At 52.2% G+C, this 27,754-nt stretch overlaps 2 protein-coding genes across 4 annotated transcripts in view; one reads left to right on the top strand and one right to left on the bottom strand.

Annotated features, from left to right (window-relative positions):
• The window catches only part of Pik3r4 (phosphoinositide-3-kinase, regulatory subunit 4), a 56,644-nt gene that overhangs the window by 23,630 nt on the left and 5,260 nt on the right, over positions 1-27,754 (top strand). The window contains exons 10-21 of one of the 3 annotated variants that reach the window (XM_013028217.1): positions 2,651-2,852; positions 4,158-4,345; positions 6,174-6,384; positions 6,971-7,136; positions 8,515-8,679; positions 10,809-11,020; positions 11,815-11,946; positions 12,282-12,382; positions 13,147-13,235; positions 13,411-13,519; positions 14,131-14,319; positions 16,226-16,304. In XM_013028217.1, coding sequence (XP_012883671.1) covers positions 2,651-2,852; positions 4,158-4,345; positions 6,174-6,384; positions 6,971-7,136; positions 8,515-8,679; positions 10,809-11,020; positions 11,815-11,946; positions 12,282-12,382; positions 13,147-13,235; positions 13,411-13,519; positions 14,131-14,301 — 1,746 coding nt within the window. In that variant the 3' untranslated portion in view covers positions 14,302-14,319; positions 16,226-16,304. Of the gene's footprint in view, positions 1-2,650; positions 2,853-4,157; positions 4,346-6,173; positions 6,385-6,970; positions 7,137-8,514; positions 8,680-10,808; positions 11,021-11,814; positions 11,947-12,281; positions 12,383-13,146; positions 13,236-13,410; positions 13,520-14,130; positions 14,567-16,225; positions 16,305-27,754 lie in introns of those variants that run through there. The other 2 variants (XM_013028216.1, XM_013028215.1) reach the window with 2 other exon arrangements.
• Col6a6 (collagen, type VI, alpha 6) overlaps positions 15,947-27,754 on the bottom strand; it is a 54,330-nt gene continuing 42,522 nt past the window's right edge. The window contains exons 30-37 of the mRNA XM_013028214.1: positions 27,612-27,648; positions 26,144-26,155; positions 25,124-25,617; positions 23,553-23,649; positions 19,618-20,289; positions 17,961-18,054; positions 16,295-16,616; positions 15,947-15,979 (exon numbers count right to left, since the gene is read on the bottom strand). Coding sequence (XP_012883668.1) covers positions 16,334-16,616; positions 17,961-18,054; positions 19,618-20,289; positions 23,553-23,649; positions 25,124-25,617; positions 26,144-26,155; positions 27,612-27,648 — 1,689 coding nt within the window. The 3' untranslated portion in view covers positions 15,947-15,979; positions 16,295-16,333. The remainder of the gene's footprint in view (positions 15,980-16,294; positions 16,617-17,960; positions 18,055-19,617; positions 20,290-23,552; positions 23,650-25,123; positions 25,618-26,143; positions 26,156-27,611; positions 27,649-27,754) is intronic.

Here is a 27,754-nt window from a genome sequence, read left to right on the forward strand (position 1 = left end):
CTTTTTGCTTATGTGGTGCTGAGGAATCGAACCCAGGGCCTCAGGCATGCAAGGCAAGCGCTCTACCACTGAGCCACCTTCCCAGCCCCTGCATTTCTTTTTTGGACGGTGTCACCCCTTTGTTCACTTTTCGCCACAGCCCACAAGTTTCACCTAGTTCATTTTCCACTTGGCGTCTACTGAGTTCCATGCCTGCATTTGTTCACCCTATTACTTGGATTTCTCGTGTATCTTACGTAGGTGAAGAAACCAGTGGTTTATTGTTTGGACCAATTAGCAAATCTTGTTAGAACTAGGAAGTAGTCTTTTTATTATTCTTGGCAGTAGTCAGGTCTCTTTAGAGGCATAAGAGATTCATCTGCCTGTTTTATGGGGGATGTGTGGGACCTAGAGAGCTGAAATAGGAATTAAAATGGTTGGAAATAAAGATTATAATGACTATTAAGCACTGTGAGCTATAAGCAAAATACTAAGGGACAACTTTAGTGACTGCTCTTAATTTTATAAAGAGAATGCCTGTCATAAAGAGAATGCTTGTTAGTTATATCTTGCCTAACAAGATGATGAAAAATTCATTCGGTGTCAGACTGAGAATTTTTATCAGTTTTGCAAATGTAAATCCTCAGCACTGAGGATCGAACCCAGGGCTTTCATGCATGCTGTGCAAACACTCTTATCACTAAGCCCCATTCCTAGCCCCAATGGCTTGGTGTTTAGATGCAATTCTGCCTGACAGCTAAGCTGCCTCCAACTTTCTCTTCCAGGATGGTGCTGTTTCCCATTTTCTAGAATATTTAATGGGATCAAAGAACTTTTTCTTTAGGTCTCTTCTAACCTTTACATTAGACGTGTTTTGTTATAGCCGGGCGCAGGTGGCTCATGCCTGTCATCCTAGCTACTCAGGAGGCTGAGATCTGAGGTTGCGATTCAAAGCCAGCCTGGGCAGGAAAGTCTGTGAAACTGCTTTTTTTTTTTGGTTGGTCATGGGGCCTGAACTCTGGGCCTAGGCACTGACCCTCAGGTCTTTAGCTGTAGGCTAGCACTCTACCACTTGAGCCACAGCCCCACTTCTGCTTATGTGGTGCTGAGGAATTGAACCCACGGCCTCCTGCATACAAGGCAAGCTCTCTACCACTGAGCCACCTTCCCAGCCCCCCCTCCTGTGAAACACTTACCTCCAATAAGCTATCAGAAAACGGGAAGTGGCTCTGTAGCTCAAGTGGTAGAGCGCTAGCCTTGAGCTGAAGAACTGAGGGACAGCACTCAAGCCCAGAGTTCAAGCCCCATGACTGACAAAAAAAAAGCAATGTATGGGCTGGGCACTGGTGGCTCATGTCCATCATTCTGGCTACTCAGGAGGCTGAGCTATGAGGATCATGGTTCAAAGCCAGTCTGGGCAATTAACTATCCGAAAAACAGAAGTGGCGCTGTGGCTCAAGCGGTAGAGCACTTGCCTTGAGCTGAAGATCTTGGGGATAGTGCCCGGGCTGAGAGTTTAAGCCCTGAGACCGACCGAAAAAAAAAAAAAAGCAATGTATGGAAAATTGGGATTCTGAATCAATCACATTTTTTTCGGTTGTGTCTTCTGAGTAGGTAAATCTTTATCAAAAAGATTTCAGCATGCAGTAAAAGCTATCCCAAACTAGATTCTTCAGGCTTAGACACTTGTCGTTCATTGTATTCCTCTCTTACCAGCCAAAACTGTATATTAAACTTGAAAGGCTCTATTTCCTTCTGATCGTAATTAGTTACTCGGTGGAGCTGCCCTCGCTCCCCGCCTTGCTCAGTGAGACCGCAGCATTGCCAGTTACTCCGTGGAGCCCTCGCTCCCCGCCTTGCTCAGTGAGACCGCGGCATTGCCAGTTAGAGTGGAGCCCTCGCTCCCTGCCTTGCTCAGTGAGACCGCGGCATTGCCAGGGTGCGAGGAGGGAGGGAGGAGGAGCAGTTCCCATAGTCTTTCCACTCACCGTGCCCCGCCAGTCTCGGCTGCTGCTACATAGTGCTGCTCCCTCCGCACCAGCCCCTGGGTGCTGAGAACATCACTGCAGCTCACTGTGCACCTCTGATGAATTGTCAAGTATCCCTCGCTCTGAGTGGACAGGAGAGGAACAGATGGTCTCATTTTACATTGTTTCTGGCGATGGCAGAGGTTAAGTCACCTGCAGTGTTCAGCCAGTAGAAGGGAGGCAGGCCGGGGTCCTGGAAGCGAGAGCCGAGAGCGCCTCCGGCCTCAGTGGGCCCCCTCTGTAGAGCAGTGGCATGCTCTGTATTGATACTCTGTCTTCTCTTTTGATTGCTTATTTCATCTTTCTGATTCTCTTGGTTTTCAATGAGGTAGTTGGTGCTTTTTTTTTTTTGGTCAGTCATGGGGCTTGAACTCTGGGCCTGGGCACTGTCCCTCAGCTCTTCAGCTCAAGGCTAGCGCTCTACCACTTGAGCCACAGCGCCACTTCCATATTTTTCTGGTGGTTCATTGGAGATAAGAGTCTCACGGACTTTCCTGCCCAGGCTGGCTTTGAACGGCGATCCTCAGATCTCAGCCTCCTGAGTAGCTAGGATGACAGGCGTGAGCCACCTGCGCCCGGCATGCTGAGCCTTCTTTGTTACTATTTTTGAAAATCTAAAAGAATATGGTTTGCTTTGGTTTTAGGGAATGACAGAGGAAGAGGAAGACAAACTGCTGGCACTAAAAGACTTCATGATGAAATCTAACAGAGCCAAGGCAAATATAGTAGACCAGAGCCATCTTCACGACAGCAGTCAGAAAGGGGCCATCGACCTGGCAGCCCTGGGCATCACAGGGAGACAGGTGGACCTCGTGAAGGCCCGGCAGGAGCCGGAGGACAGGCGGGGTACGTGTGCATTCATCTTGCTGTTACTGGCGGGGTACGTGTGCATTCATCTTGCTGTTACTAATCTTTACGTTTATAATTCCTGGATCTCACCCTCTGCACCTGCGTGCTATCCCTAAGCTCCTGTTTGGGCAAGGCTGGCGTAATACCACTTCCCACTTTTTCTGTGATTAATTGGAGATAAAAGAGTCCCACAGATTTTCCTGCCCAGGCTGACTTCAAGCTGCGATCCTCAGATCAGCCTCCTGAGTAGCTAGGATGACAGGCGCGAACCAATAGACCCGGCCTGGTTTTATCACCAGACTGGTGTTTAGCCAGTTAATAGGCTTCAGCTACAGAACTTTCAGATGCAGTGACTCTGTTACTCAGTATGGAGATAGGGAAGAATCTGGAGAGCCAGAGAAAGTAAGTCTGCGAGACTTATCTCCAGTGAACCACCAAAAAAGCTGGAAATAGTACTGTGGCTCAAAGTGGTACAGTGCCAGACTTGAACACAAAAGCTGAAGGACAGTACCCACGTCCCAAGGTCAAGCCCCAAAACCTATACACCCCCCCACCCCCAACCAAAATCCTGGTGTCAGACTTAGAGGACAGCAAACAAATTATACTGAAGTTAAACCTCTAATGGCCAGACTTAGGATGAAGTATTTGCAACTTAACCACTAATGGCTGACGTCTATAAGATATGTCATTCAAATTAGAAAGAAAACAGCTAGCTCACCAAAAGGAAAAGGCAAATAATTAAGTGAGTGCAAATGTAAAGTTGGCCGTTTCTGTGTGATGTGCATAGACTAGTAGTAGCTAGCATGGACACAGTCCTAGGAAATAAGCACTTCATACAGATAAGAAATAGTCAAAGTGGGGCGCTGGTGGCTCAGGCCTGTCACCCTAGCTACTCAGGAGGCTGAGACTGAGGATCACGGTTCAAAGCCAGCCCAGGCAGGAAAGTCTATGAGACTCTTATCTCTAGTAAACCACCAGAAAACTGGAAGTGGTGCTGTGACTCAAGTGATAGAGCACTAGCCTTGAGCTGAAGAGCTGAGGGACAGCGCCCAGGCCCAGAGTTCAGGCCCCATGACCAACAAAAAAATAGCTGAGTAAAGTGGAGGCTCAACAGATAGGATATGAAGTCCATCCCACCCTCTTCAAAACCGAGCAACGAGGGAGTTGGAGACACTAGTCCCTGAGAGAAAGCATTGAGATCCAGAGTTCAAGTCCCTATCTCAGACCAAAAAGCAAAAACAGGGCAATAAACGACACCCAGGTGGTTACCTCTGACTAAGTGCTCTGACTATATTTCCGTAGCCAGGAAACACGTAAAGCAAGACTCAAACGTCAATGAAGAGTGGAAGAGCATGTTTGGATCGCTGGACCCACCAGCCATCGCCCAGGCACTGCCGAAAGCCAGTGAGCAGGAGGTGGGTCAGGCCGGGAGGCCGCCCCGCTCCGAATCTTCAGCCGGCCTCTGCGGCCCCGCGGCAGCTTCTCCCCAGGTACCGTCTCCCGGGCAGCAGGCTCCTGCTCCCGGCCCTGTGCGCCCATCCATGTGTGTCGTGTCCACCATGAGCTACGCGGGGAATATCGGTGGGAAGACAAATTGTGTAGGGAGGTTGTCTTTCTTTCTACGACAGGCTCACTTTGATTTCATAGCGAAGGGGAAATCGGGCCCCAGTGGCTCACGCCTGTAATGCCAACTTCTCAGAAGGCTGAGATTTAAGGATCACAGTTTGAAGCCAGCTTGGGCAGGAAAGTTCACGAGACTCTTATCTCACACATACACACACACACAAGCCAGAAGTGGAGCTGTAGCTCAAGTGGTAGAGCACTTGCTATGCACAAAGATGCTCAAAGACAGCCCCCCAGCTCCTGAGTTCAAGCCCTAAGATCGGCACCCACACAGAAGAGTAGTGCTTGTCAGTAGATAAAGGTGAACTGATCACGTGAGACATTAGAAACTAATTAACATTAGGCAAGGGAGCCTTTGCAGTCTCTTTTTATTCCTCCTTGAATATGACCGGGTCTTAAAAGTACTTCTAGGAAGAAGTCCCCAAATCACGATGATTTGGATACATTTGAAGTGATGGAAGGTAACTCCCGGCAGCCTTCCACGTGTGGGGATGTGTGTGCATATGTAGTAGCGAGGGGCTCCTGGGAATTGAACCCAGGGCCTTGTGCATGCAAGGCCAGTGCCCTGACACTTGAGCTGTGTTTATGTATTTATTTTTGTCAGTCGTGGGCCCCGAACTCTGGGCCTGGGCGCTGTCCCTCAGCTCTTCAGCTCAAGGGCAGCACTCTGCCACTTGAGCTACAGTATCACTTCAGGCTTTTTCTGCTTATGTGGTGCTGAGGAATCAAACCCAGGGCCTCATGCAGGCAAGGTAAGCGCTCTACCACTGAGCCACCTTCCCAGCTCCATATGTTGTGTTCTTTCCTCGGCCTCCTGAGTAGCTGAGATTAAAGGCGTGCCCCACCACTCCTTGCTGTCTATCCCCTTATACTCTTAAGTAGTATCGCAGACTGAGAAAGGAGATTCCTTTTCATTTTTTTACTTAGGTTAGTGAGGATTTTGTTTAATGTTATTTTTATACTAAAAAAAAAAATTAAGGGGCTGGGAAGGTGGGTCAGTGGTAGAGTGCTTGCCTTGCATGCCTGAGGCCCTGGGTTTGATTCCTCAGCACCACATAAGCAAAAAGAAAAAAGCTGTAAGTGGCACTGTGGCTCAAGTGGTAGAGTGCTAGCCTTGAGCTGAAGAGCTGAGGGACAGCGCCCAGGCCCAGAGTTCAGGCCCCATGACCAGACCCCCCCCAAAAAAAAATTAAAATGAGCTGCATGTCAGTGGCTCATGCCTATAATCCTAGCTACTCAGGAGGCTGAGATGTGAGGATGACAGTTGAAAGCCAGCCCAGGCAGGAAAGTTCATGAGACTCTTAACTGCACTTAACCACCAAAAATGCAGAAGTGGAGCCGTGGCTTAAGTGGTAACGCGCCAGCCTTGAATAAAAAAAGCTAAGACCAGGAAAATAAAAAACTAAGGGAGAGCTCCCAGGCCCAGAGTTCATGCCCCAGGACTGGCGCACACACACACATACAAATTGTTTTAATGTGATACAGAATTTTAAAATGTAGGACTTACAGTTAACCCTTATTTTAGCTAGGTTATTACCAAAAACAAGGCCAGTGTGTATAGATGGATTTTAAAATTAGTACATTATTAGCAAGGACACGTGATCATAAAAATGTGTACGACACGAGTGCATTGCTACCTTCAGATATGCTTTGCGTGTAACACATTACTACCTACCATTCCCTTTGCTTTTGCAGGTTTCAGAAGTAACCAATATTCCAAGTAAAAGACCAGTAATACAGGTTTTAAGTAGCACCGTTTTGCCGTCCACCTATCAGATTCGGATCACAACTTGCAAAACGGAGCTTCAGCAGCTCATACAGCAGAAGCGGGAGCAGTGCAGCGCGGAGAGGATAGCCAAGCAGATGATGGAGAGCGCCGAGTGGGAGAGCAAGCCGCCGCCCCCAGGTGATCCCCGAGTCCCCGCCCCCCGGGCCTGGTCCCCAGACCCCAAACCTGCACAAGGTGGAGGATTCTTGAGCATCTTGGGTTATGGATTTATTTATTCATGTGCTTATTTTGGTAAGAGATGTTCAGAAAACCTCAAAAAGCTGAGATATTTTTGGCTTTAAGTATTTTACCACCCGTAGGGAATGAGAAAAAAAGTTATCACTTTAGCGCGGGGTGCTTGGTGGCTCACACCTGTCATCCTCGCTACTCAGGAGCTGCGATCTGAGGATCCAGATTCAAAGCCAGCCCCAGGCACGAAAGTCCACAAGACTTTTTTATCTCCAACTAATTATAAAAACCCAGGAATAGCACTGTGGCTCAAAGTGGTAGAGCGCTAGCCTTGAGCACCAAAGCTCGGAGACAGCACCCAGGCCCTGAGTTCAAGCCCCAGGATCCGCACAAAAATAAATCAAAAATAGCATCTGTCCTGCTGTGGCAGACAGCTTCACTGGTTCTTCGCGCCTCTCACTGGCTTTGTTCTTGGGATCGTTCCCAAGCTGCTCGTAAACTTGAACCTCAGCTGCCACCCTCCTGCTTTTCCCAGGGTGGCGTCCTAAAGGGCTGCTGGTTGCACACCTGCACGAGCACAAATCCGCTGTCAACCGGATCCGAGTCTCTGATGAACATTCGCTCTTCGCCACGTGTTCCAATGACGGCACGGTGAAAATCTGGAACAGTCAGAAGATGGAGGGGAAGACGACCACGACGAGGTAGTGTATCTCCCAACCACAAAGCCTTCGGGCTGCTTCTGTACTGACACCATTTCAGGGGACGGGGGGGGGGGGGGGGGGGGGGGGGGTGGCGGAGCATCACCACAAAGTAGGAAGTACTTCTTGGAGCTCAGTTTGGTGAGAAATGAGAAGTCTTGTTGGTTGGTTGGTTGTGGGGCTTGAACTCTGGGCCTGGGCGCTGTCCCTCAGCTCTTCGGCTCAAGGCGAGCACTTCTGGCTTTTTCTGCTTATGTGGTACTGAGGAATGGAACCAAAGGCCTCATGCATGCAAGGCTAGCACTCCACCACGGAGCCACCTTCCCAGCCCATAGCTGTTTTATTTTGACGGTCGTGGGGGTTGGATTCGGGTTTTTTTTTTTTTTTTTTTTCTTGTCCTGGGGTTTTTTCAGAGTCTGTGGGCCCTCCTTTTTTTTTTTTTTTTTTTTTTTTTTGCTCAAGGGTAGCCCTCTACCCCTGAGCCATGGCGCCACTCCCAGCCTTTTTTGTGTATGCGGCACCGAGGTACCGAACCCGGGGCTTCATGCATGCCAGGCGAGCACTCTACCACTAAGCCACCTTCCCAGCCCTGAGAAGTCTTGAAGTGTTGTGTAAGGTGTTGAAGACGATGTTCTGGGGAACGAGGGAGGGGACGCGGGGCGGATGTCAAATAAGTTGACGAGGGCGTAGTCATAGGGACAAGTGACATCTGAGGAAGGAACTGAGAAGGTAGAGGACAGAGCCGCCAGCTTGCTTGAAGGACTGCGAGGACCTCGGCTGTGTTTCTGAATGCTTTCATGGTTTGCGTATCACTCCATCTCCCCCAGATCTTACGGACGGATGAGTAAGTAGACTGAGGCACGGGGCAGGTCAGCTAGGTAGTTGAGCATAGAACTCATCTCTGCTTTCCTACCATGCCAGGCCGAAGTAGGGGCTGCGGGGATGGAGACCCCAGCACTAGGGTGCGCCTAGAAAGCAGCTCAGCCCTGTAACTGCATGCAAGCGAGGATGCCCATTACTTTTGTTTGGTCGTTGTTGTTTTTTTTTTGGTTGGTTGTGGGTCTTGAACTCCGGGCCTGGGCGCTGTCCCCCATCTGTTCAGCTCAAGGCTAGCGCTCTACCACTTGAGCCACAGCGTCATTTTCAGTTTTCAAATGGTTCCTTGGAGATAAGAGTCTTACAGCCTTTCCTGCCTGGGCTGGCTTTGAACCACAGTCCTGAGGTCTCAGCCTCCTGAGTTGCTAGGATGACAGGTGTGAGCCCCGGGCGCCCCGCTTGTCCTTGTCCTGACGTCTAAAGAGGAGATAGGAATTGTGTTTGCTGATGGTCCCGTGGATGTTCAACACCGACCACGTGACTGAACTTGTTTTTCTCCGCTCAGGTCTATTCTCACGTATAGCCGCATCGGAGGGCGCGTGAAGACGCTCACGTTCTGCCAGGGCTCCCACTACTTAGCCGTGGCGTCGGACAACGGCGCTGTGCAGCTGCTTGGCATTGAGGCGTCCAAGCTGCCCAAATCTCCTAAAATCCACCCTCTGCAGAGCAGGTACCTGTCCCGCGCCTCTCCACACGCTACATTTCCCACCACAGGGGGACCGGAGCCTCTCCCAGTGTGCTTTGCTTTACCTGATGACATCTTTAACTTTCATCTTTTTTTTTTTTTTTTTTGCTGGTTGTGGGCCTTGAACAAGGTGTAGGCTCTTTTTGAGCTCAAAGCTAGTGCTCTACCACTTGAACCACATTTCCACTTCGGGTTTTCTGGTGGTTAATTGGTGATAAAAGTCTCACCCAGACTTCCCTGTCCTGGCTGGCTTCAAACTGGGACCCTCAAATCTCAGCCTCCTGAGTAGCTGGGATTACATGTGCCTGGTGACATTTTCAATTATTTTGTTGTTGATGTTGGTCGTGGGGCCTGAACTCAGGGCTTGGGCGCTGTCCCTCAGCTCTTCAGCTAAGGCGAGCGCTCTACCACTTGAGCCACAGCGCCACTTCCGGCTTTAATCTGCTTATGTGGTGCTGAGGAATCGAACCCAGGCCCTCATGCATGCAAGGCAAGCACTCTTCCTAGCCCTTAGCTTTTATTTTGTTGATCATGGGGCGTGAACTCTGGGCCTAGGTGCTGCTGAGGTCCTCAGTTGAGGACAAATGCTCTACCACTTGAGCCACAGCGCCATTTCCAGGAGATAAAAGTCTCATGGACTTGACTGCTCTGGCTGGTTTTGAACCTCAGATCTCAGCCTCCTGAGTAGCTAGGATTACAGGCATGAACCACGGGCACCCGGCCCTGTTTTGATTGTTAAAACCATCCATCTATATGGAAATGTAGTCAGACAGGGAATTTCTTGCTATAATTGTTGATATAAAATAGGACATCAGCAAACTATGGTCTGCAAATGATGAATACACTACTAATGATCTTATGTTTAAAAGGCTTTACAAAGCAAGAATTGTGCAACAGATGTACATATTACTTGGGGAGCCTAAAATACTGGGTCTTCATTGAAAATGTTTGCTAAACTCTAAGGGGTTAAGAGAAAAAGTATGTGCAAAAGCACAACATGAACTAATTATGGCGGCTGGCCCCTCCCCCCCCCCCCCCCGGGATCAAACTCAAGTCCTCATGCGTGCTGGGCAGCTTGTAAGAAAAATAGTTCCGAACAGTATAAAGGACTGAACCTTTGGCCTGTGCAACACTGATGAATCTTTAAATGCATTTTGCTAATGAAAGAAGTTTATGTATGCAGTGTGTGCTGCCAGTTACAGGTCATTCTGGAAAATATAAAGGAGCGAGAACAGATATGTGGTTGGCCACAAGTTGAGGGGTTGGGCTGGTGAATACAAAGTGAGCCATACCAGATAATAGGGGGCGGGCAAAGCAGTTTTATATCATTATGTCATTGGCTACGCGCCAACCCCTAGCTACACGGGCTGAGATCTGAGGAAAGTCAGCCCAGGCAGAAAAGTCATGAGACTATATCTCCCAATTATCAAGCAGAATGCCAGAAGTAAAGATGTGGCTCAAGTTGTAGAGTATCCGCCTTGCGTGGAAAAAAAACTAAGGGACAGCATGCAGGCCCTTGTTCAAGTCCCAATACCACCACAAAACCATTTAACTTATACAAAAAAAAAGTGGGTTTGCCAGGTGCTGGCAAATAGGCTCACGCCTGTCATCCTAGCTATTCAGGAGGCTGAGAGCTGAGGATTGCAGTTCAAAGCCAGCCTAGGGCAGGAAAGTCCATGAGACTCTTATCTCCAATGAACCACCAGAAAACTGGAAGTGGTGCTGTGGCTCAAGTGGTAGAGCACTCGCCTTGAACTGAAGAGCTCAGGGACAGCACCCAGGCCCAGAGTTCAAGCCCCACAACCAACCAAAAATGTGTTTTGCTCTGTATAAATGGTACTGCACTTACTGGTGTTGTGGTAGGTGCCCTAGGTTACACAAGATGCGACCGTGAGGGAAGGGAACACAAGAGTTGTCATTCTTGAAAGTATTCTGTAGGACAAAAAAAAAAAATTGCTTTTTTCCCCCCAATGTCTAGTTACAAACGTGACCTCCAGGAGGTCACGACGATGGTGAATAGAACCTCAGTTCACCTTGGTGACTGAGCGTGTGTGTGTGTGTGTGTGTGTGTGTGTGTGTGTGCGTGCGCCCGCCCAACCTCGCCTGTCCCCTAGGATTCTGGATCCGAAGCAGGATGGCTGCGTGGTGGACATGCAGCACTTCAACTCCGGCCCGCAGTCTGTGTTGGCCTACGCCACCGTCAACGGCTCCCTGGTGGGCTGGGACCTGCGCTCCTCCAGCAACGCCTGGACGCTGAAGCACGACCTGAAGTCAGGCCTCATCACCTCCTTCGCTGTGGACATCCACCAGTGCTGGCTCTGCATTGGTGAGTCTGCCCCCCGCCCCCCCCCCCCCGCCCTTCACCAGTGACTGCTTCCCATCTTTCTTCTTCCTTTTTTTGGTCATGGGGTTTGAACTCTGGGCCTGGCCGCTGTCTCTCAGCTCTTCAGCTCAAGGCTGGCGCTCTACCACTTGAACCATAGCCCCCACTTCCCCTTTTCTGGTGGTTCGTTGAAGATCAGAGTCTCACAGACGTTCCTGCCAGGGCTGGCTTTGAACCCTGATCCTCAGATCTCAGCCTCCTGAGTAGCTAGGATGACAGGCGGGAGCCACCCGTCACCCATCTTTTTTCTTATCTCTTGCATCTTCCTATTCATTAACCATCACCTAAATGGGATTGTGGGAGTGAGCTACTGAGCCTGGCCCCTTTTCAGGATTTAAGTATCTCCCCCACCCCCCAGCACACACCCCATTGTGCGTTGGGCGCACCCCTGGGAAAGCTCCCAGCAGTCATCCTTTCCCCTCACGTTTGAATTGCTGGAATTTAGGCTTTTGTCATTCTGAATGAGTGTCTACACAGCGTGTTTGGGCTGCAGAAGGAGGGGTGTCTGGTGGGTGCCTTTGGCCGTTCATGACAGTGTCACTCACGAATGAATTCATTTCGAGTTTATCTCCGTGAGACTGGCCTGTGAGGACATGCCGCTGAGCGCTTAGCAAGCAGGTGCTGTGTGGGTGCGCGGAGAGTGTCTAGCGAGCGCGAAGTCCAGGTGCTGCTTCCCACGCATGCGCTCGCGGCCCGTGGGCTCTGCTCCCGGGCCATCCCGTCTGCTCTCCTCGCAGGCACCAGCAGCGGCGCCATGGCCTGCTGGGACATGAGGTTCCAGCTGCCCATCTCCAGTCACTGCCACCCTTCCAGGGCGCGGATCCGCCGCCTCTCCATGCACCCGCTCTACCAGTCCTGGGTGATCGCAGGTGAGCGCCGCAGCCCCCGCTCCCAGGTGGAGGCTGGGCCTGGCAGGTGCACCCTGCCCTTCCACCACCAGCCACCACCTGCACTCTGTTCCTTCCTACACACCCACTGGCTCTCATTTTCTTTGTCAGTGTGGGGCTTGAACTCAGGGCCTGGGCGCTGTCCCTGGCCGCTTTGTGCTCAAGGTGAGCGCTCTACCACTTGAGCCACAGCACCACTGCCAGTTTTTTAGTGGTTTATTGGAGATAAGAGCCTTTTCCTGCCCGGGCTGGCTTTGAACTGTGCACAAGCCAGGGCAGGGGCAAGAGTGACCGTGCCACCCCTCTGTCTCCCCCAGCTGTGCAGGGCAACAATGAAGTGTCCATGTGGGACATGGAGACCGGGGACCGCAGGTTCACACTCTGGGCCAGCAGCGCACCGCCGCTCTCCGAGTTACAGGTACCCTTGCGCATGCAGTCTAGTCTGCACTGGGTTTCCAAGTTGGGTTTAAGTTTGGGTTGCTCACGCTGTCAGCGTGGCGGCTGCCACGTAGGTACGTCCAGGTGTGTGGAATGTGCTGATCACTGTGATCTCCTTGAACAAGGTGTAGGCGCTGTCCCTGCACTTTTGAGCTCAAAGCTAGCGCTCTACCACTTGAGCCACATTTCTACTTCGGGTTTTCTGGTCGTTAATCAGTGATAAGTCTCACAGACTTTCCTGTCCTGGCTGGCTTCAATCTGGGATCCTCAAATCTCAGCCCTGGCCTGTGACTGAGGCGGTGCCTGGGCTGAGTTGAGGTTCACAAGTGCAAAGCGGCCCTCGCTCAGGCACCGGGACCTGACCCGGGATTGCCGGGCTGGACGCGGACGGGGCGAAGGCAGCACGGTGCTAACAAAAGACCTTAGAGCTGGCGCCTGCGCAGCGCCCACGGTGTAGTCGGTAGGACGTCACCTGACACGTGCACCAGGCTTGATCTCACCAGTCCCATCTGAGAGGGACTACGTCATCGGAGAAAGTGGGTGATCTGCAACTTCCAAACTGGGTTTTTTTGGTCAGTCATGGGACTAGAACTCTCGGCCCGAGTGCTGTCCCTCAGCTCAAGGAGGGTGCGCTACCACTTGAGCCACAGCGCCACTTGTGGTTTTTTGGTCGTTCATTGGAGATGAGCCAGCCTGGGCTGGCTTTGAACCGTGATGCTCAGCTCTTCGTCTGTGTCCTTCCAGCCATCCCCTCACAGTGTGCACGGCCTGTACTGCAGCCCCGCGGACGGCAACCCCATCCTGCTCACCGCTGGCTCGGACATGAAGATCAGGTACGGCATGTGCACACCCCCCCTCCCCCACTATGCTTATTTAAATCAAGGAATAACGGTTATGCTGTTGACACTAGAAGATGGTTTGCGCACACATAGTGCCTTCAGCGCAAGGCAGTGGCGGTCCGGCCTCCCGTTACCTTGCACCGACGGTGACCTCCCGTTCGCTCCCTAGGTTTTGGGACCTGGCTTATCCGGAAAGGTCCTATGTGGTGGCCGGAATCACGGGCTGCTCCTCCGCCTCCTACTACCGGAAGATCATAGAAGGCACTGAGGTGGTCCAGGTAGGGGCTCTGGAATCTTCTCCCAGTTTTGGGTGACATGAGTATTTGAACAGTAAAGAACCAAAAGCAGCCAGGTGCCGGTGGCTCACGCCTGTCATCCTAGCTACTCAGGAGGCTGAGATCTGAGGATCACAGTTCAAAGCCAAAAACTGGAAGTAGCGCTGTGGCTCAAGTGGTAGAACGCTGGCCTTGAGCTGAAGAGCTGAGGGACAGCGCCCAGGCCCAGAGTTCAAGCCCCCACGACCGACAAAGAAACGGTAAGAAAGCACTTTTATAAATGAGAATGGTAGACACAGTAAGGTCAAGAAGTGTCTCCTATTTAGGAGACAGAAAACCACAATTCAGACCTGGATGTTGGCACGTTTAAAGCTCGGGCTCTGAGACACAGGTTTCAGTAGTGTGTCCTGGAGGTGCACCTCCATGCCGGGAGCTTTGGAATTGGCAGAAGGTCCCAGGTCCTTCCCCAGTGTGGGCGGTGCAGGCCCACCGTGTCGCTCTAGCTGCGTTTCTTATTGGGGACACACGGCTGCACCACCAATGCTGGATGTCAGGTAGGCTATGGCTTAAGCGTTCACTTCCGGCTCTCTCCCTGACTTCCCCTCACCCCACAGGAAATTCAAAACAAGCCGAAGGCGGGACCCAGCGACGACACCCCTCGCCGGGGCCCCGAGTCGCTCCCCGTGGGCCATCACGACATCATCACGGACGTGGCCACCTTCCAGACCACCCAGGGCTTCATCGTCACCGCCTCCCGGGACGGCATCGTGAAGGTGTGGAAGTAGAAGCCCGCGGACCCACCGGTAATGCTCACACGCACCCGCTCACACGCTGAAAGTCATGTCTAGTGTACGGTTTACGCCAATCTCTTACGAGTCAGACAGACACCACCGTGGGACTTTCTCCTGTATTGCACAGGAGGCAAATTTGTATAGAAAAATGGTTGTAAGCTATTGTAAACAGGTTTTTGCTATTAAAAATGCTCTTCCGAAAGGACAGACACAGCTCGCAGGTACGATGCTTTGGATTGTCATGAGAGCATCTCTGGCATTGCGGGCAGGGGCTGGGAAGGTGGCTCGGTGGTAGAGTGCTTGCCTTGCATGCATGAGGGTCTGGGTTCTATTCCTCGTCACCATATAAGCAGACAAAGCCAGAAGTGGTGCTTTGGCTCAAGTGGTAGAGGGCTTGCCTTGAGCTGAGGCCCAGAGTTCAGGCCCCACGACCAACAAAACACCACCTGCCATTTTTTAAGTGGCGCACAGAACAGTGATAGAATGTAACCCAGTACTCTTTCTCCTCTTCCCTTCCTATTTTTCTTCTCTCTTTTGTCCCTCTCTCCAGTTCTTCCTTGTACTGGGGCTTGATCTCAGGGTCAGGACACTCTCCCTTAGCTTTTTTCATTCAAGGCTGATGCTCTTACCACTTAAGTCACACACAGATTCACTTCTGGGTTTCTTAGAGTTTCCTGCCCAGGTTTGTTTTAAACTTTGATCCTCGAATCTCAGTCTCCTGAGCTAAGCCACAGGCACCTAGCTTTGTTTTTCTTTCCTTTTTTTGTTGGTTGTGGGGCTTGAACTTTGGGCCTGGGCGCTGTCCCTGCACTCTTCAGCTCAAGGCTAGCGCTCTACCCCTTGGGCCACAGCACCACTTCTGGTGTTTCATTGTAGATAACAGTCTCATGGAATTTCCTGCCCAGGCTGGCTTTGAACCTCCATCCTCAGATCTCAGCCTCCTGAGTAGCTAGGATGACAGGTGTGAGCCACTGAGGCCTGGCCTCATCTTTTTTTTGGGTCCGGTTGTGGGGCCTGAACACTGGGCCTAGGCACCGTCCCTCAGCAATTCAGCTCAAGGCTAGAGCCACAGCACCACTTCCAGCTTTTTTTCTTATGTGGTGCTGAGGAATCGAACCCAGGGCCTCATGCATGCAAGACAAGCGCTCTACCACTGAGCCACCTTCCCAGCCCATCCTTTTCAAGGGAAAAAAGAAGTGTTCTCTCCCTGGGCGTGAGATGAACAGGTAATGTTCGTTTGGTGTACTTTACTTGCCAACAACAACAGAACAACTGTTACCAATTAATTCCAATAATAATCAGGAGGAAGTTGTTTAATCCAAAGTTAAAAAACAAAAGTCCCTGTTATTAAAATGCTTCTGAAATACTACAGCTCACCAGTTTCCTGCACTTGACACACTGCTGGCCCCGCAGCCCGTGTCCCCGCCAGCTCTGCACTGCTTCCTGAGTTGGGCGTTCCACTCCGTGTAGTATGGAGACAGAGTGGCTTGAACCAGCACGGCAGAGGGGCGGGAAGGCAGCTCGGGCATCGTGGAGAGGAGGTAGAGTGCTCGCCTCGCATGCATGAGGCCCTGGGTTCGATTCCTCAGCACAGAAGAAGCCAGAAGTGGCGCTGTGGCTCGAGTGTGGTAGAGCTAGCCTGAGCTGAAGAGCCGAGGGACAGCGCCCAGGCCTGGCAAAAAAAAAAAAAAGGCCTTACCGGCCATTCAAGGCCATAGCAGGGAAGAAGCCATGCCTTCTCGCGCACCAGGCATGCGTGGAGGGAGGGTGGGCGCCCCTCCACGGCTCAGCAGGCTACCAGAGACAAAGCGTCCACCCACAGCATGGCGTGTGCCGCACAAAGCACACGAGCGAGAAGCGACACTGCACCCAGCAGAGGAAGCTAGAGCACAAAAGGGTTTAACCCCCCCCCCCCCAGCACTGGAAACAGTTCGCCTTGGCCCACGGTCACGTGTCCACACCCCACCTGTCACCAGCCCCGCCTCACCATCGCCCACGGAGATCAGCGGTGCGTAGCCTGTCCAGCTCAGAGCCTCGGGATGCACACAGACGGCCTGGATTTCTCCTCAGGGGATCCACAGCGCACCTCCACGTCCCTGTCCCTGCCAGCCGCGCCCCGCCCTCGGTCGGCCAAGGCCTGGGCCTGACGAGGCTTCTCTCGGTGCTGCGGCGCCCTTCGCACCTTCCCAACGGCGCGGGGTGTGCTTCCCGCCAGGCTCCGACGAGCCGCAGCCGTCCACGCAGAGTTCCAGCCTCGCAAGAGCCTGGCCTTCGCAGACACGGCCACGGAGTGTGGAACGGGGACCGAGCTGTGCCACAAAAAAAAGCCACAGTGCAGCACATGAATAACCCTCCCTGCCCCCAGCACAGCCTGCACACACACCAGAAGCAGACAAGCCACTCTGGAAGGGCAGCATGGCTCAAACGGTAGCGTGCCAGCCTTGACCAAAAAAGGCCCTGAGGTCAAGCCCCAGGACCAGCACATACAAATCATAATTTGTCCAGGTGTCAGTGGCTCACACCTGTGTCATCCTAGCTACTCAGGAGGCTGACCTCTGAGGATCGCGGTTCAAAGCCAGCCCAGGCAGGAAAGTCCATGAGACTCATCTCCAATGAACCACCAGAAAACTGGAAGTGGTGCTGTGTCTCAAGTGGTAGAGCGCTTGCCTTGAGCTGAAGAGCTAAGGGACAGCACCCAGGCCCTGAGTTCAAGACCTACAACTAACCAAAAAAATAACCAGGTTGATCTAGGCCAAACCTCTACATAGAGAATTTTAATGCCAAGTCATTTTTAACTGTTGAAATAAAACGCCCAGTTGAGACACCCCATTGGCAATGAGCAAAGCTCCCGACCTGAATTTGGTTTCTAAAGACCATTTCCCACAGGGTTGGTTTCTTCCCCAGAAACGCTGAGCTCTAGGCTGCAGCCTAGGCTGCTGGCCTCCAATGCCTGATTATCTGGGAAGAAGCACTATTCGCATACATTGCTTTAAAGGTCACAAACGTGCAGATCATTTCACAAGTGCTGAATGGAGGTGGAGAGATGTGCAGGTGTGCATTGCCGTTTTTAACCATACCTCCAACCCTGTTTTCGGTCATGGGGCTTGAACTCTGGGCCTGGGCACTGTCCCTGAGCTTTTTCACTCAAGACTAGCACTCTACAACTTAGAGCCACAGCGCCACTTCCGGTTTTCTGGTGGTTCATTGGAGAAAAGTCTCAGTCTTTCCTGCCCAGGCTGGCTTTGAACCACGATTCTCAGATCTGTCTCCTGAGTAGCTGACACCAGGGCACCAGGGCCCCGTTTATCTAACCACAAGTTCGTAACTATTTTAAATCCCACATATTTTCTATTAAAGCACATTCCTAAGTAATGGGACACCAAAAAAGTAATGAAGAATTTAAGATTACTTGGAGGTGTATAAGAAACCAGAACACTTTCTGTCAAACAGTTACAGTGGTGCATGCCTGTAATCTCACCTGGTTACTTTTGTTTTAAATCGTCTTGTTTCCTCCAATTAGAGGTCAGTGTGTTGCAACAGACTTCTGTCTGAATAAGATGGAGGAGGGAGAGGAAGGAAAGGCAAAGGAAGAGGAGGGACGGACAGGAAGGGGGAGCGTAGCTCCGTGCGTGGCGCTTTACCCAGCACACTACCTGCGAGACTGGCGTGGGTACTGTGTAGACTCGCTGGAGCCCAGCCTGCTGCACTTGACTCGGAGGCTCACCGGAGGGTATTTGTTGATGGCACCTAGGGAGAGAGGAGCCCGGGGAATTCTGAGCATGACCAGGGTACCACCGCTGTGCTGGTTCTGAGCACAGCCCTGCACATGCGCACACACAGCAGCAACCCATCTGCCAGCTTGAACTCAGGGCCTGCACACTGCCGCTGAGCTGGCTGGTGCTCTGCCACCTGAACCACTATAGCTCCACTTTGGCTTTTTGTGTAGTTCGTTCGAGATAAGAGTCGCCAGCTGCCGGAGGCTTCACGCCTGTCATCGTAGCTACTCAAGAGGCTGAGAACTGAGGCTCACAGTTCAAAGCCAGCCTGGGCAGGAAAGTCCATGTGAGACTCTTATCTCCAGTAAACCACTCAGAAAGCTGGAAGTGGCGCCGTAGCTCAAGTAGTAAAGAGCTGAAGAGCTGAGGGACAGCGCCCAGGCCCAGAGTTCAAGCCCCACGACCCACAAAAAAAAAAAAAAGTGGACTTCCTTATTCTAAACCTGATCCTCAGATCTCAGCCTCCTAAGGAGCTAGGATTAATGGGTGAGCCACCTGATCCCAGCTGGCTGAGAGTTTTGTAAGGCTGTATCGTTCACGGGTAGATGAAGTGTCCCCTAGCATTTCACCAAGTTCTACCTTCTGAACTCCATTAAAGCCAAGCCAAAATGGCTTCACTTTTCTCTGGCCTCCTCCCTTGGCACGTCATCCAATAGCCTCCATCAGAGGGCGGCCAGCTAACATGAACATGGCCAGGGTCCCACTGAGGAGCTAGAAGCGCATCCCCGGATGATTGCTCCACGCTGACAGATGTGGGAACAGCTGGCTGTTATGCCTGCCTCTCCATAGGAACCAGAGGCATAAAAAAGACGGGCCAGGAAATTCAGCGCGAAGGAATCATGTTTCACCCCATTAGGCCGGGTTTTTCCTCCCTGACCCTGAAATGCCCTTGAAAAGACACAAGTGGTTTCCAAGAACATGTCAGTCTTCTCCTGGGGAATACCAAATATACTATTTTTGGTGTCACTTCTGGCGTTTGAAATCTGGGCCTTGTGCCCTTGCTTGGCTTTGTTTGGGTTTTTTGGTGGGGGGAGGAAGGGGATTTGTGGGGCTTGAACTCGGGGCCTAGGCACTGTCTCTGAGCTTCTTTTGCTCAAGGCTAGCACTTTACCACTTGAGCCACAGCGCCACTTCTGACTTTTTCTGTGTACGTGGTACTAAGGAATCGAACCGAGGGCTTCATGCATGCGAGGCAAGCGTTCTACCATTGAGCCACCTTCCCAGCCCTCCAAATCCATTCTTAATGTGCAAGAAATAACAGATTTTTGAAGCCAAGCGCTGGTAGCCCACACCTGCCATCCTAGTTACTCAGGAGGCTGAGCTCTGAGGATTGTGGTTCAAAGCCAGGCCAGGCAGGAAAGTCCCATGATACTCTTATCTCTAATGAACCACCAGAAAACCAGAAGTGGTGCTGTGGCTCAAGTGGTAGAGCGCTCGCCTTGAGCTGAAGAGCTGAGGGACAGCGCCCAGGCCCAGAGTTCAAGCCCCACAACTGACCCCCCCCCCCAAAAAAAAATCAGATTTCAGGACTTACGTCTGATTGAGTTAACAAAAGATTTCACAAACTTCACGCTGTATGCGTAGTCGGGTTTGTGAATTCGACCGAGTTGGATCAGGTGCTGGTCCAAAGGCTGGCTGGCCAGCTCTTCCAGTTCCTTGTCATCCCACGCGGGGCCGAAGGACAGCACAAACACGGCGTACCCGTGACACTTGGCTCTCAGCGCCTCTCTCTGCAACGTGTCCCCATCCACGTAGCTCGTCTCCCCGGCCGAGATCACGAAGATCACCTTGTTTCTTCGGGGGTTGGGCGTGCTGAGAAACACCTGGTCCACAGCCCACGCGAGGGCGTGGCCCACCGCCGCCTCCCCGTGGAGCTGCCGCACGGATTGCTGCACGTGTCTCTTCATGAGCCGCCGGCTGCCGTAGGTGGTGAGATTAAACTCAGTCCGCACGGGGCTCCTCGGGGTGTTGGGCAGGAAGTCGGGGGGTGCGTGGCTCAGCAGCGCCACCCGATCTCCCGTGGTGGAAGTCTGGGGATGTGGGGTGATTTCGAAATGATCCAACAGCGACCCCACCAGGTAGCGGAGGTCTGCGAATTCGGCTGCTCCAGCGTTGCGGGAGGCGTCCAGCAGGAAAGCTGCGTCCATGTAGGCCGGCTCCGGGGGTGGACGGGCCGGCTCACAGGAAGCCTCGGGCTGGCACACATCTGTGAACCAAGTGGGCGGGGTTACCTCGCAGGAAGACATGGAAAGATGGTCAGGGGCCACCGTTAGGAAATGACAGGATTTCCCTGAGCCCGGTTTGCAGTAAGTTTGTGGTGGTATGTGTGTGTCCATGTGTCCATCCTGGGGCTTGAGCTCAGGGCCTGAGCACTGTCCCTGAACTTTTATGCTCAAAGCTAGCAGCACTCTACCCACTTGAGCCGCAAGAGTCTCAGTGACTTTTCCTACCTGGGCTGGCTTTGAACCGTTATCCTCAGATCTCAGCCTCTTGAGTAGCTAGGAAGACAGGCGGGAGCCCCCGGCACCTGGCTTGTCTGTGCTTTTTACTTTTTTTTCTCTTTTGTCAGTCCTGGGGCTTGAACTCTGGGCCTGGGCGCTGTCCCTCAGCTCTGCAGCTCAAGGCAAGTGCTCTACCACTTGAGCCACAGCGCCACTCCTGGTGTTCTGGTGGTTCATTGGAGTCTTATGGACTTTCCTGCCAGGGCTGGCTTTGAACCTGGGTCCTCAGATCTCAGCCTCCTGAGGAGCTAGGATGACAGGCGTGAGCCACCCACTCCAGGCTTGGTGAGTGCAAGAGACAGAGAGCTGCATGGTGGTGTGAAAGGGTTTTGATCTGTTGATTAAAGCAATGCGCTCATCACTGCACTTCTGTCATCTTACGAACGATTCATCTGCTGACAGCGGCAGGGTACAATGCCGGTTCATCTTTTGATTTTGATGTAAAGCCTTCACCTCACTGTAAAGGCAAAGCTACAGCTCATCTTTAAAAAAAAAAAAATCTCCATAATGCTCATTACATGAAAGAGCAAGACATGTTAGTTAAAAGCCAGTGACTAGAGCTGATGCATATTCATGGGCTTCCCTAGCATGTGAGCTCATCTTCTCTAATAAGCAGGCCCATCTCGCTTAACAAAAGAATGCGGGCTGGGAAGGTGGCTCCGTGGTAGAGTGCTCACCTAGCATGCATGAAGCCGTGGGTTCCATTCCTCAGTACCACATACACAGAAAAGGCCAGAAGTGGAGCTGTGGCTCAAGCGGGAGAGTGCTAGCCTTGGGCAAAAAAAGCAGCTCAGGGACAATGCCTAGGCCCTGAGTTCAAGCCCCAGAACTGGCACAAAAACGCAAACAGAGCAATTAGAAGGAAGAACACAAATGCAGACATTCAACCAGACTCCGCCATATGGTGCTAAATTAAGACTTTGATCTGAAACGTACGAAGATTTTCACAACCCCATCTTGATCCTGACTGCAGAGCCCCTCGTGAAAATCAGTCACAGCAGGCTGTCCACTCCCTCGCTTCTGTGGGTTTTGTTGTCTTAATTGCTGGGAACAACAACCAAACTATCTTCCTTATGCCAAGAAATGGAGCCGGAACTCAGCCACAGCCATGGACATGGGAGTTCTGACTGGGCGGCCTATGCCATGAAGCTGTGTGGACCTAGTGGGAAGCTGCAGCTGGTGACCCGCGACGTGGGCGTGGCGGAGGAGGAGGGGGAGACGGCTGAGGCTCGGGCCGCCCTGCGCTCTGAGAGTCAGCACGCCTCACCCCCCTGGAGATCCGCCAAGAACAGGAGCCCTCCATTCCTCGTGAGCCCTGAGCATGTGAGCAGCAGCCTTGTGGGGGCTTCCTCCAGCCTTGAACCCCCAGTTACACACCATTACACACCACACACACCCTGGGCTTGAACTCATGGCCTGGGCCGCTGTCCCTGAGCTTCTGTGCTCTACCTCTTGAGCCACAGCGCCACTTCTGGTTTTCTAGTGGTTTATTGGAGGTAAGGGTCTCACGGACTTTCCTGCCCGGGCTGGCTTTGAACCGTGATCCTCAGATCTCAGCCTCCTGAGTAGCTGGGATGGAGCCACTGGCGCCTGGCAAGTGAGTTCTTGACGTCTCTTAATTCCTGCTCCTCATCAAGTCCACTGTAAAGGAGGGCGGGCAGGGTTGATGTGAACGCGGGGACAGGAGCTGGGGAGGCACCAGCAGCGCTAGCGGAAGCCTCAGCTGCCCCAGCCTCCGCCTCCTCCTCCTCCTCCTCACCACCATCCACCTCTCCACGCAGCTCCCGCCCATGGCAAAGCTGAGTTCTGCAACTCGGGCGTCCGCCACCATCTCAGCGGCTTTCCCTGCCATCTTGGCAATTACCAGGAAGCACAGGCGGAGGACGGGCATTTCCCAGTGCCAGCACGCCCAAAGCACACAGATCACCGTGCAGCCGTGCGCACAGTAACCCCGGGGATCTCGAAGTCCTTCCGTGAGAAATCCATGACTTCCTACTACTATACCACGCTAGCTTGTGTGTATGAGTATATATGTATACACAGATATATGCATATGCATATACATACATATATATACACATAACTAGATGCATACATATGTATACATAAGTATATGCATATATTTGTATATACATATACACATAAGTATATGCATACATACGTATATACATATATACACATAGATAAGTATATACATGTGTATATACATATATATGCATACATACACATAGGTATATACATATATGTACACATAATTAAAATATGTTCATATATTTAACATGTAATACTTATAGCTTATATCCTAATTAGGGTATTATATCAAGCCGTGTTACATATTAATATACTATTAATATAAATACAGTATATCGATCTTATACGTGCATAATTATGCATCACTTTAATAGATTAATAGAGGATACCATTTCTTTGTGAGCTGTGAACACTAACCCGAGAAAAACACCCATAAAATATTTTATAGCACGAAACACTTGGCAGATACAGGCTCCCTATTCCTTTTTTTCCTAAAAACCATGAAACTGTTTCCTGGAAACGAGATTACAGAGAGATGTGGAATGTGCCCTCCCACCGCCCTCCAGGGAAGAGACCCACAGGGCTGGGCTGGGTGAGGCCCTATGTGTGGGGGTTGCTGTAGTGGGTGGGGTGTGGCCAGAACCCTGGGAGAACCCTCCAAAGGCCAAGGAAACGCCGGGCGCCGGTGGCTCACGCCTGTCATCCTAGCTACTCAGGAGGCTGAGATCTGAGGATCGCGGTTCAAAGCCAGCCCGGGCAGGAAAATCAGTGAGACTCTTACCTCCAGTGAACCACCGGAAACCGGAAGTGGCGCTGTGGCTCAAGTGGTAGAGCGCTCGCCTTGAGCTGAAGAGCTGAGGGGCAGCGCCCAGGCCCAGAGTTCAGGCCCCACAACCGACAAAAAAAATAAGTAAGGTACGATGAGCGTGGGACTCACCATAGCAGACAGTGCAGCGCTGCAGCGCCGCCAAGGCCGGCCCGGCGTCCTCTCCCGAGGAGACCACGACCACCCGGAACGCGCCCGTGTCATCCATCTGTGGGCAGAGGGAGGGACAGTGAAGGGCATGCACGTGAGACCCTCTTGTACTGCACAACCCTGAGATGGCGGGGAGGGGGGGCGCGGGGCAGGGGTGAAGAGCACCCGGCTCTCCCCACAGCCTGATGACTGGTTTCCGCTTCGGTTTCGCTCATCTGTGAAGTGGGAATACTCTGGGTCCGGAGCAGCCCCCCCAAACATCTTCCTGTCCCAGGCACCTACCACCCCAAGAGCGCACGCATCCTGGTCTTCAGCTACACGCAGAGAAACTGGGTTAATCAGAAGGGCTGGTGTCAGTGGCTCACGCCTGTCATCCTAACTACTCAGGAGAGGCTGAGATCTGAGGATCATGGTTCCTAGCCAGCCCAGGCAGGAAAGTCCTTGAGATTCTTTTTTTGTGTGTGTGGGGGGGGGTCTGGTCATGGGGCCTGAACTCTGGGCCTGGGCGCTGTCCCTCAGCTCTTCAGCTCAAGGCGAGCACTCTACCACTTGAGCCACAGCGCCACTTCCAGCTTTTTTATTTTTTTTGCTTATGTGGTGCTGAGGAATCAAACCCAGGGCCTCATGCATGCAAGGCAAGCACTCTACCACTGAGCCACCTTCCCAGCCCCCGTCCTTGAGATTCTTATCTCCAATGAACCACTGGAAAACCAGAAGCGGTGCTGCCCAGGACTGACACCAAGAAAAGAAAATAATCAGAATTCTGAAGCTGTGGCTTTGTCACAGCCCCGTCATTTGCATAGCCTGGCCCTGTCCTTCCTGATTCGCATGCATTCTAAGCCCCACCCCACTGTCTACTTCATTTGCATAATTCCAAGAGCAGAGCCAAACCCATCAGCATCTCCCAGAGTTCCATCAGCCAACCAAGCATCAAGCTGCTGAACGATAATCATCATAATTCCAGAAAAAGCTGTCATTCTTGGGGGAGGGGGGAGCGGTCGTGGGGCCTGAACTCTGGGTCTGGGTGCTGTCCCTCAGCTCTTCAGCTCAGGGCAGGCGCTCTACCACTTGAGCCACAGCACCGCTTCAAATTTTCATTGGAGATAAAGAGTCTCACAGCCTTTGCTGCCCAGGCTGGCTTTGAACCAGAATCCTCAGATCTCAGACTCCTGAGTAGCTAGGATGACAGGCGTGAGCCATGGGCGTCTAGCTCATCTAACAGAAGTTTTTTTTTTTTCTCCCTGAACCACCATCTGCCTAGTTGAGGCTTTTTGGGGTAGCCAGGATGACCGGTGCCCACCCAGTGTCTTCCCACTGAGAGAATCGCACAGGCTTTTCCACCCAGGCAGGCCTAGAGCCAAGATCCCCACCCCACACCTTCACCCTAGTAGCTGGGATTACAGGTATGCGCTACTGCACCCAGCTAAGCTTGAAGGCAAGGAAATGCGGTGTGTGTGCATTCTCACGAAGTTTCTAGGTTGCAGACATCATCAAGGAAGGCGAACCACCCTCCTGTAAGCCTTCACTCTTACCGCAAAGGCCCGCTTCACCGAGGGTACCGGGCGGAAGGCAATGACCACAGGGACGATATCCAGGGCGCTGAATTCCATGGCGGCCGTGGTGATCATCTGGGCGTCAGCCGACGGACCGCTGGTGAAAAAAGCAGCGATCCTTCTCGTGTGAGCCCCGGGCAGCGTCCGCTTGAAGACATGTCTGGAGATAAACCGCATGGCCTGGCCCAGCTCCCTCTGGGCCGAGCCCGGCTGGAACGGCAGCGTCTCGATCTCTCGGAGCAGCTGCTGCTTCGTGTGGCTGTCGGAGAGGCGGATCCGGTGCTGGGCGTGGGAGCCGTAGGTGAGGACGGCCACTCGGGCACCCGCGGGACACCCGTGCTCGCGGACCCGCACGCCCTGCAGCAGGGAGACCACCATGGCCTTCATCCGCTCGAACTCCTGCGCCGTCACCTCGCGAGACTGGTCCAGGGCAAACACCAAGTCGGTGGGGTGCACCGGGCATCGGGGTGCTCCTGAAAGACAGGGGAGGCGTGCTGGCTTCATGGTGGAGGGAGGGGTGACATGGCCCTCCCCCCAAAAAAGAGAAATGCACTCAGCACCTGACTTGGAACCACTCTGCACAGCACCTTAATAAGAACTACAAACGCTGGGCGCCGGTGGCTCACACCTGTCATCCTAGCTACTCAGGAGGCTGAGAGCTGAGGATCCTGGTTCAAAGCCAGCCCGGGCAGGAAAGTCCCTGAGACTCTTCTCTCCAATAAATCACTCAACAATATAGCCAGAGGCGGGGGGTGTGGTTCAGATGGTAGAGCACCAGTACCAGCACACACACAAAACGACTGATGCTAAAATGGCCTCCCCCTGGCTCTTCGGACAAATCACTGGGAAACCCCAGGCGGGTGCCGGAAGTTGCAGGCTTCTCTGCCGGAAAGGAAGCCCGGAGAAAGTTTCTACCCCTTGGTGGCCGGAACCCATCTGTCCCCGCGTGCGACATTCTCAGAACTTCATCCAGACACGCCGGAAGTAGAGACGACTTACCCTGTCTGCAAGCTGGGGAGAAAGAATGGAGGAGACTGAGTTACTGTTTGGTAAGAGAAGGAACGGAGCTGTACTGGGCGCAGACATCATGGCTACTGCCCCAGATGCTTTGGTGGGACTCTCAAATTGGCTGAGACACCCCCCTGATTTTAAGGGGGGGGAGAAAAGAAGGGGAAACAGCACACAGTGGTCCATCAGCAGCCTGTGGCCAGCCAAGGACAGACCGTCTCTACCTGAGTAGAGACACTTACTGTCTGTACACACTTATGACTACCAATACACACACACACACAATTTATGTGCATATGCAGGCCAAGTAACTCTTATCTGACATTACAAGTGTTTCAGATTTTTTTTTTCAGAATTTGGCATAAATTCACCGTTAATGGGATCCAAGTCTAAAATGAAGTTCATCCTCTGGGTATTGGTGGCTCACCCCTGTCATCCTAGCTACTCAGGAGGCTGAGATCTGAGCATCATGGTTCAAAGCCAGCCTGGGCAGGAAAGATCATGAGACTCTGATCTCCAATGAACCACTCAGAAAACTGGAAGTGGTGCTGTGGCTCAAGTGGTAGAGTGCTAGCCTTGAGCTGAAGGACAGCACCCAGGCCCAGAGTTCAAGCCCCACAACCAACAAAAAATTATGTTTCGTACACACTTTATACATGTACCCTCAGAGTAACTATATATTACTTTTAGTATACTTTCTTTTCTGTACACGGGTACTAGGCCTTTTTGTTGGTGGTGGTAGTCATGGGTCTTGAACTCTGGGCCTGGGCGCTGTCCCTCAGCTCTTCAGCTCAAAGCAAGTGCTCTACCACTTAAGCCACAGCGCCACTTCTGGTTTTCTGGTGGTTTATTGGAGATAAGAGTCTCATGGCCTTTCCTGGCCCCGGGCTGGTTTTGAATCATGATCCTCAGATCTCAGCCTCCTGAGTAGCTAGGATGACAGGTGTGAGCCACCGGTGCCCAGCGGTGCAGCCTTTAAAATATAGATAGTTTTATTATTTTTTTTCTGTTTATGTGGGACTGAGGAATTGAGCCAGGGCTTCCTGCATGCTAGGCCAAGTATTCTACCACTAAGCCACAGTCCCAGCCTGGAGTGCTGGGTCTTGAAATCAGAGCCTCCCGTTGCTCATGGCTAGCACTCGGATCACACCTCTAGTCTGGCTTTTTGCTGGTTAGTTGGAGATGAACTCACAAGAACTTTTCTACTCAGGCTGGCTTTGCACTCCACAAATTCTTTGAATTAACCAGCAAAATGCCGGAAGTGGAGGCACGGTTCAAGTGGTCTAACGCTAGCGTTGAGCACGAAAGCTCAGACACGGAGCCCAGGCCCTGAGTTCAAGCCCCAAGAACCAGAACAAAACGACAGCCAAACAAAACCCACACTGGGCGGCTGATGGTGTCTGCTGCGTCGGCATTTGTGTGGCAGCTCACACGGTGGGGTACTATAGCAGGTACTTACGGCTGCTGTCCCGCACGTACTGGATGAGGTCACAAGTCTGCAGTTCAAAAACAAAACACAAGAGAATTCACCAATGGAGCTGGGTCACCACGTCGACAAAGCAATCGGGGAAATGGAGCGTTGGGTGTCGGGTGGGAGAGAGG

This window comes from Dipodomys ordii, unplaced genomic scaffold (genome assembly GCF_000151885.1).
Source record: "Dipodomys ordii isolate 6190 unplaced genomic scaffold, Dord_2.0 Scaffold107, whole genome shotgun sequence".
Classification (NCBI taxonomy): Eukaryota; Metazoa; Chordata; class Mammalia; order Rodentia; family Heteromyidae; genus Dipodomys; species Dipodomys ordii.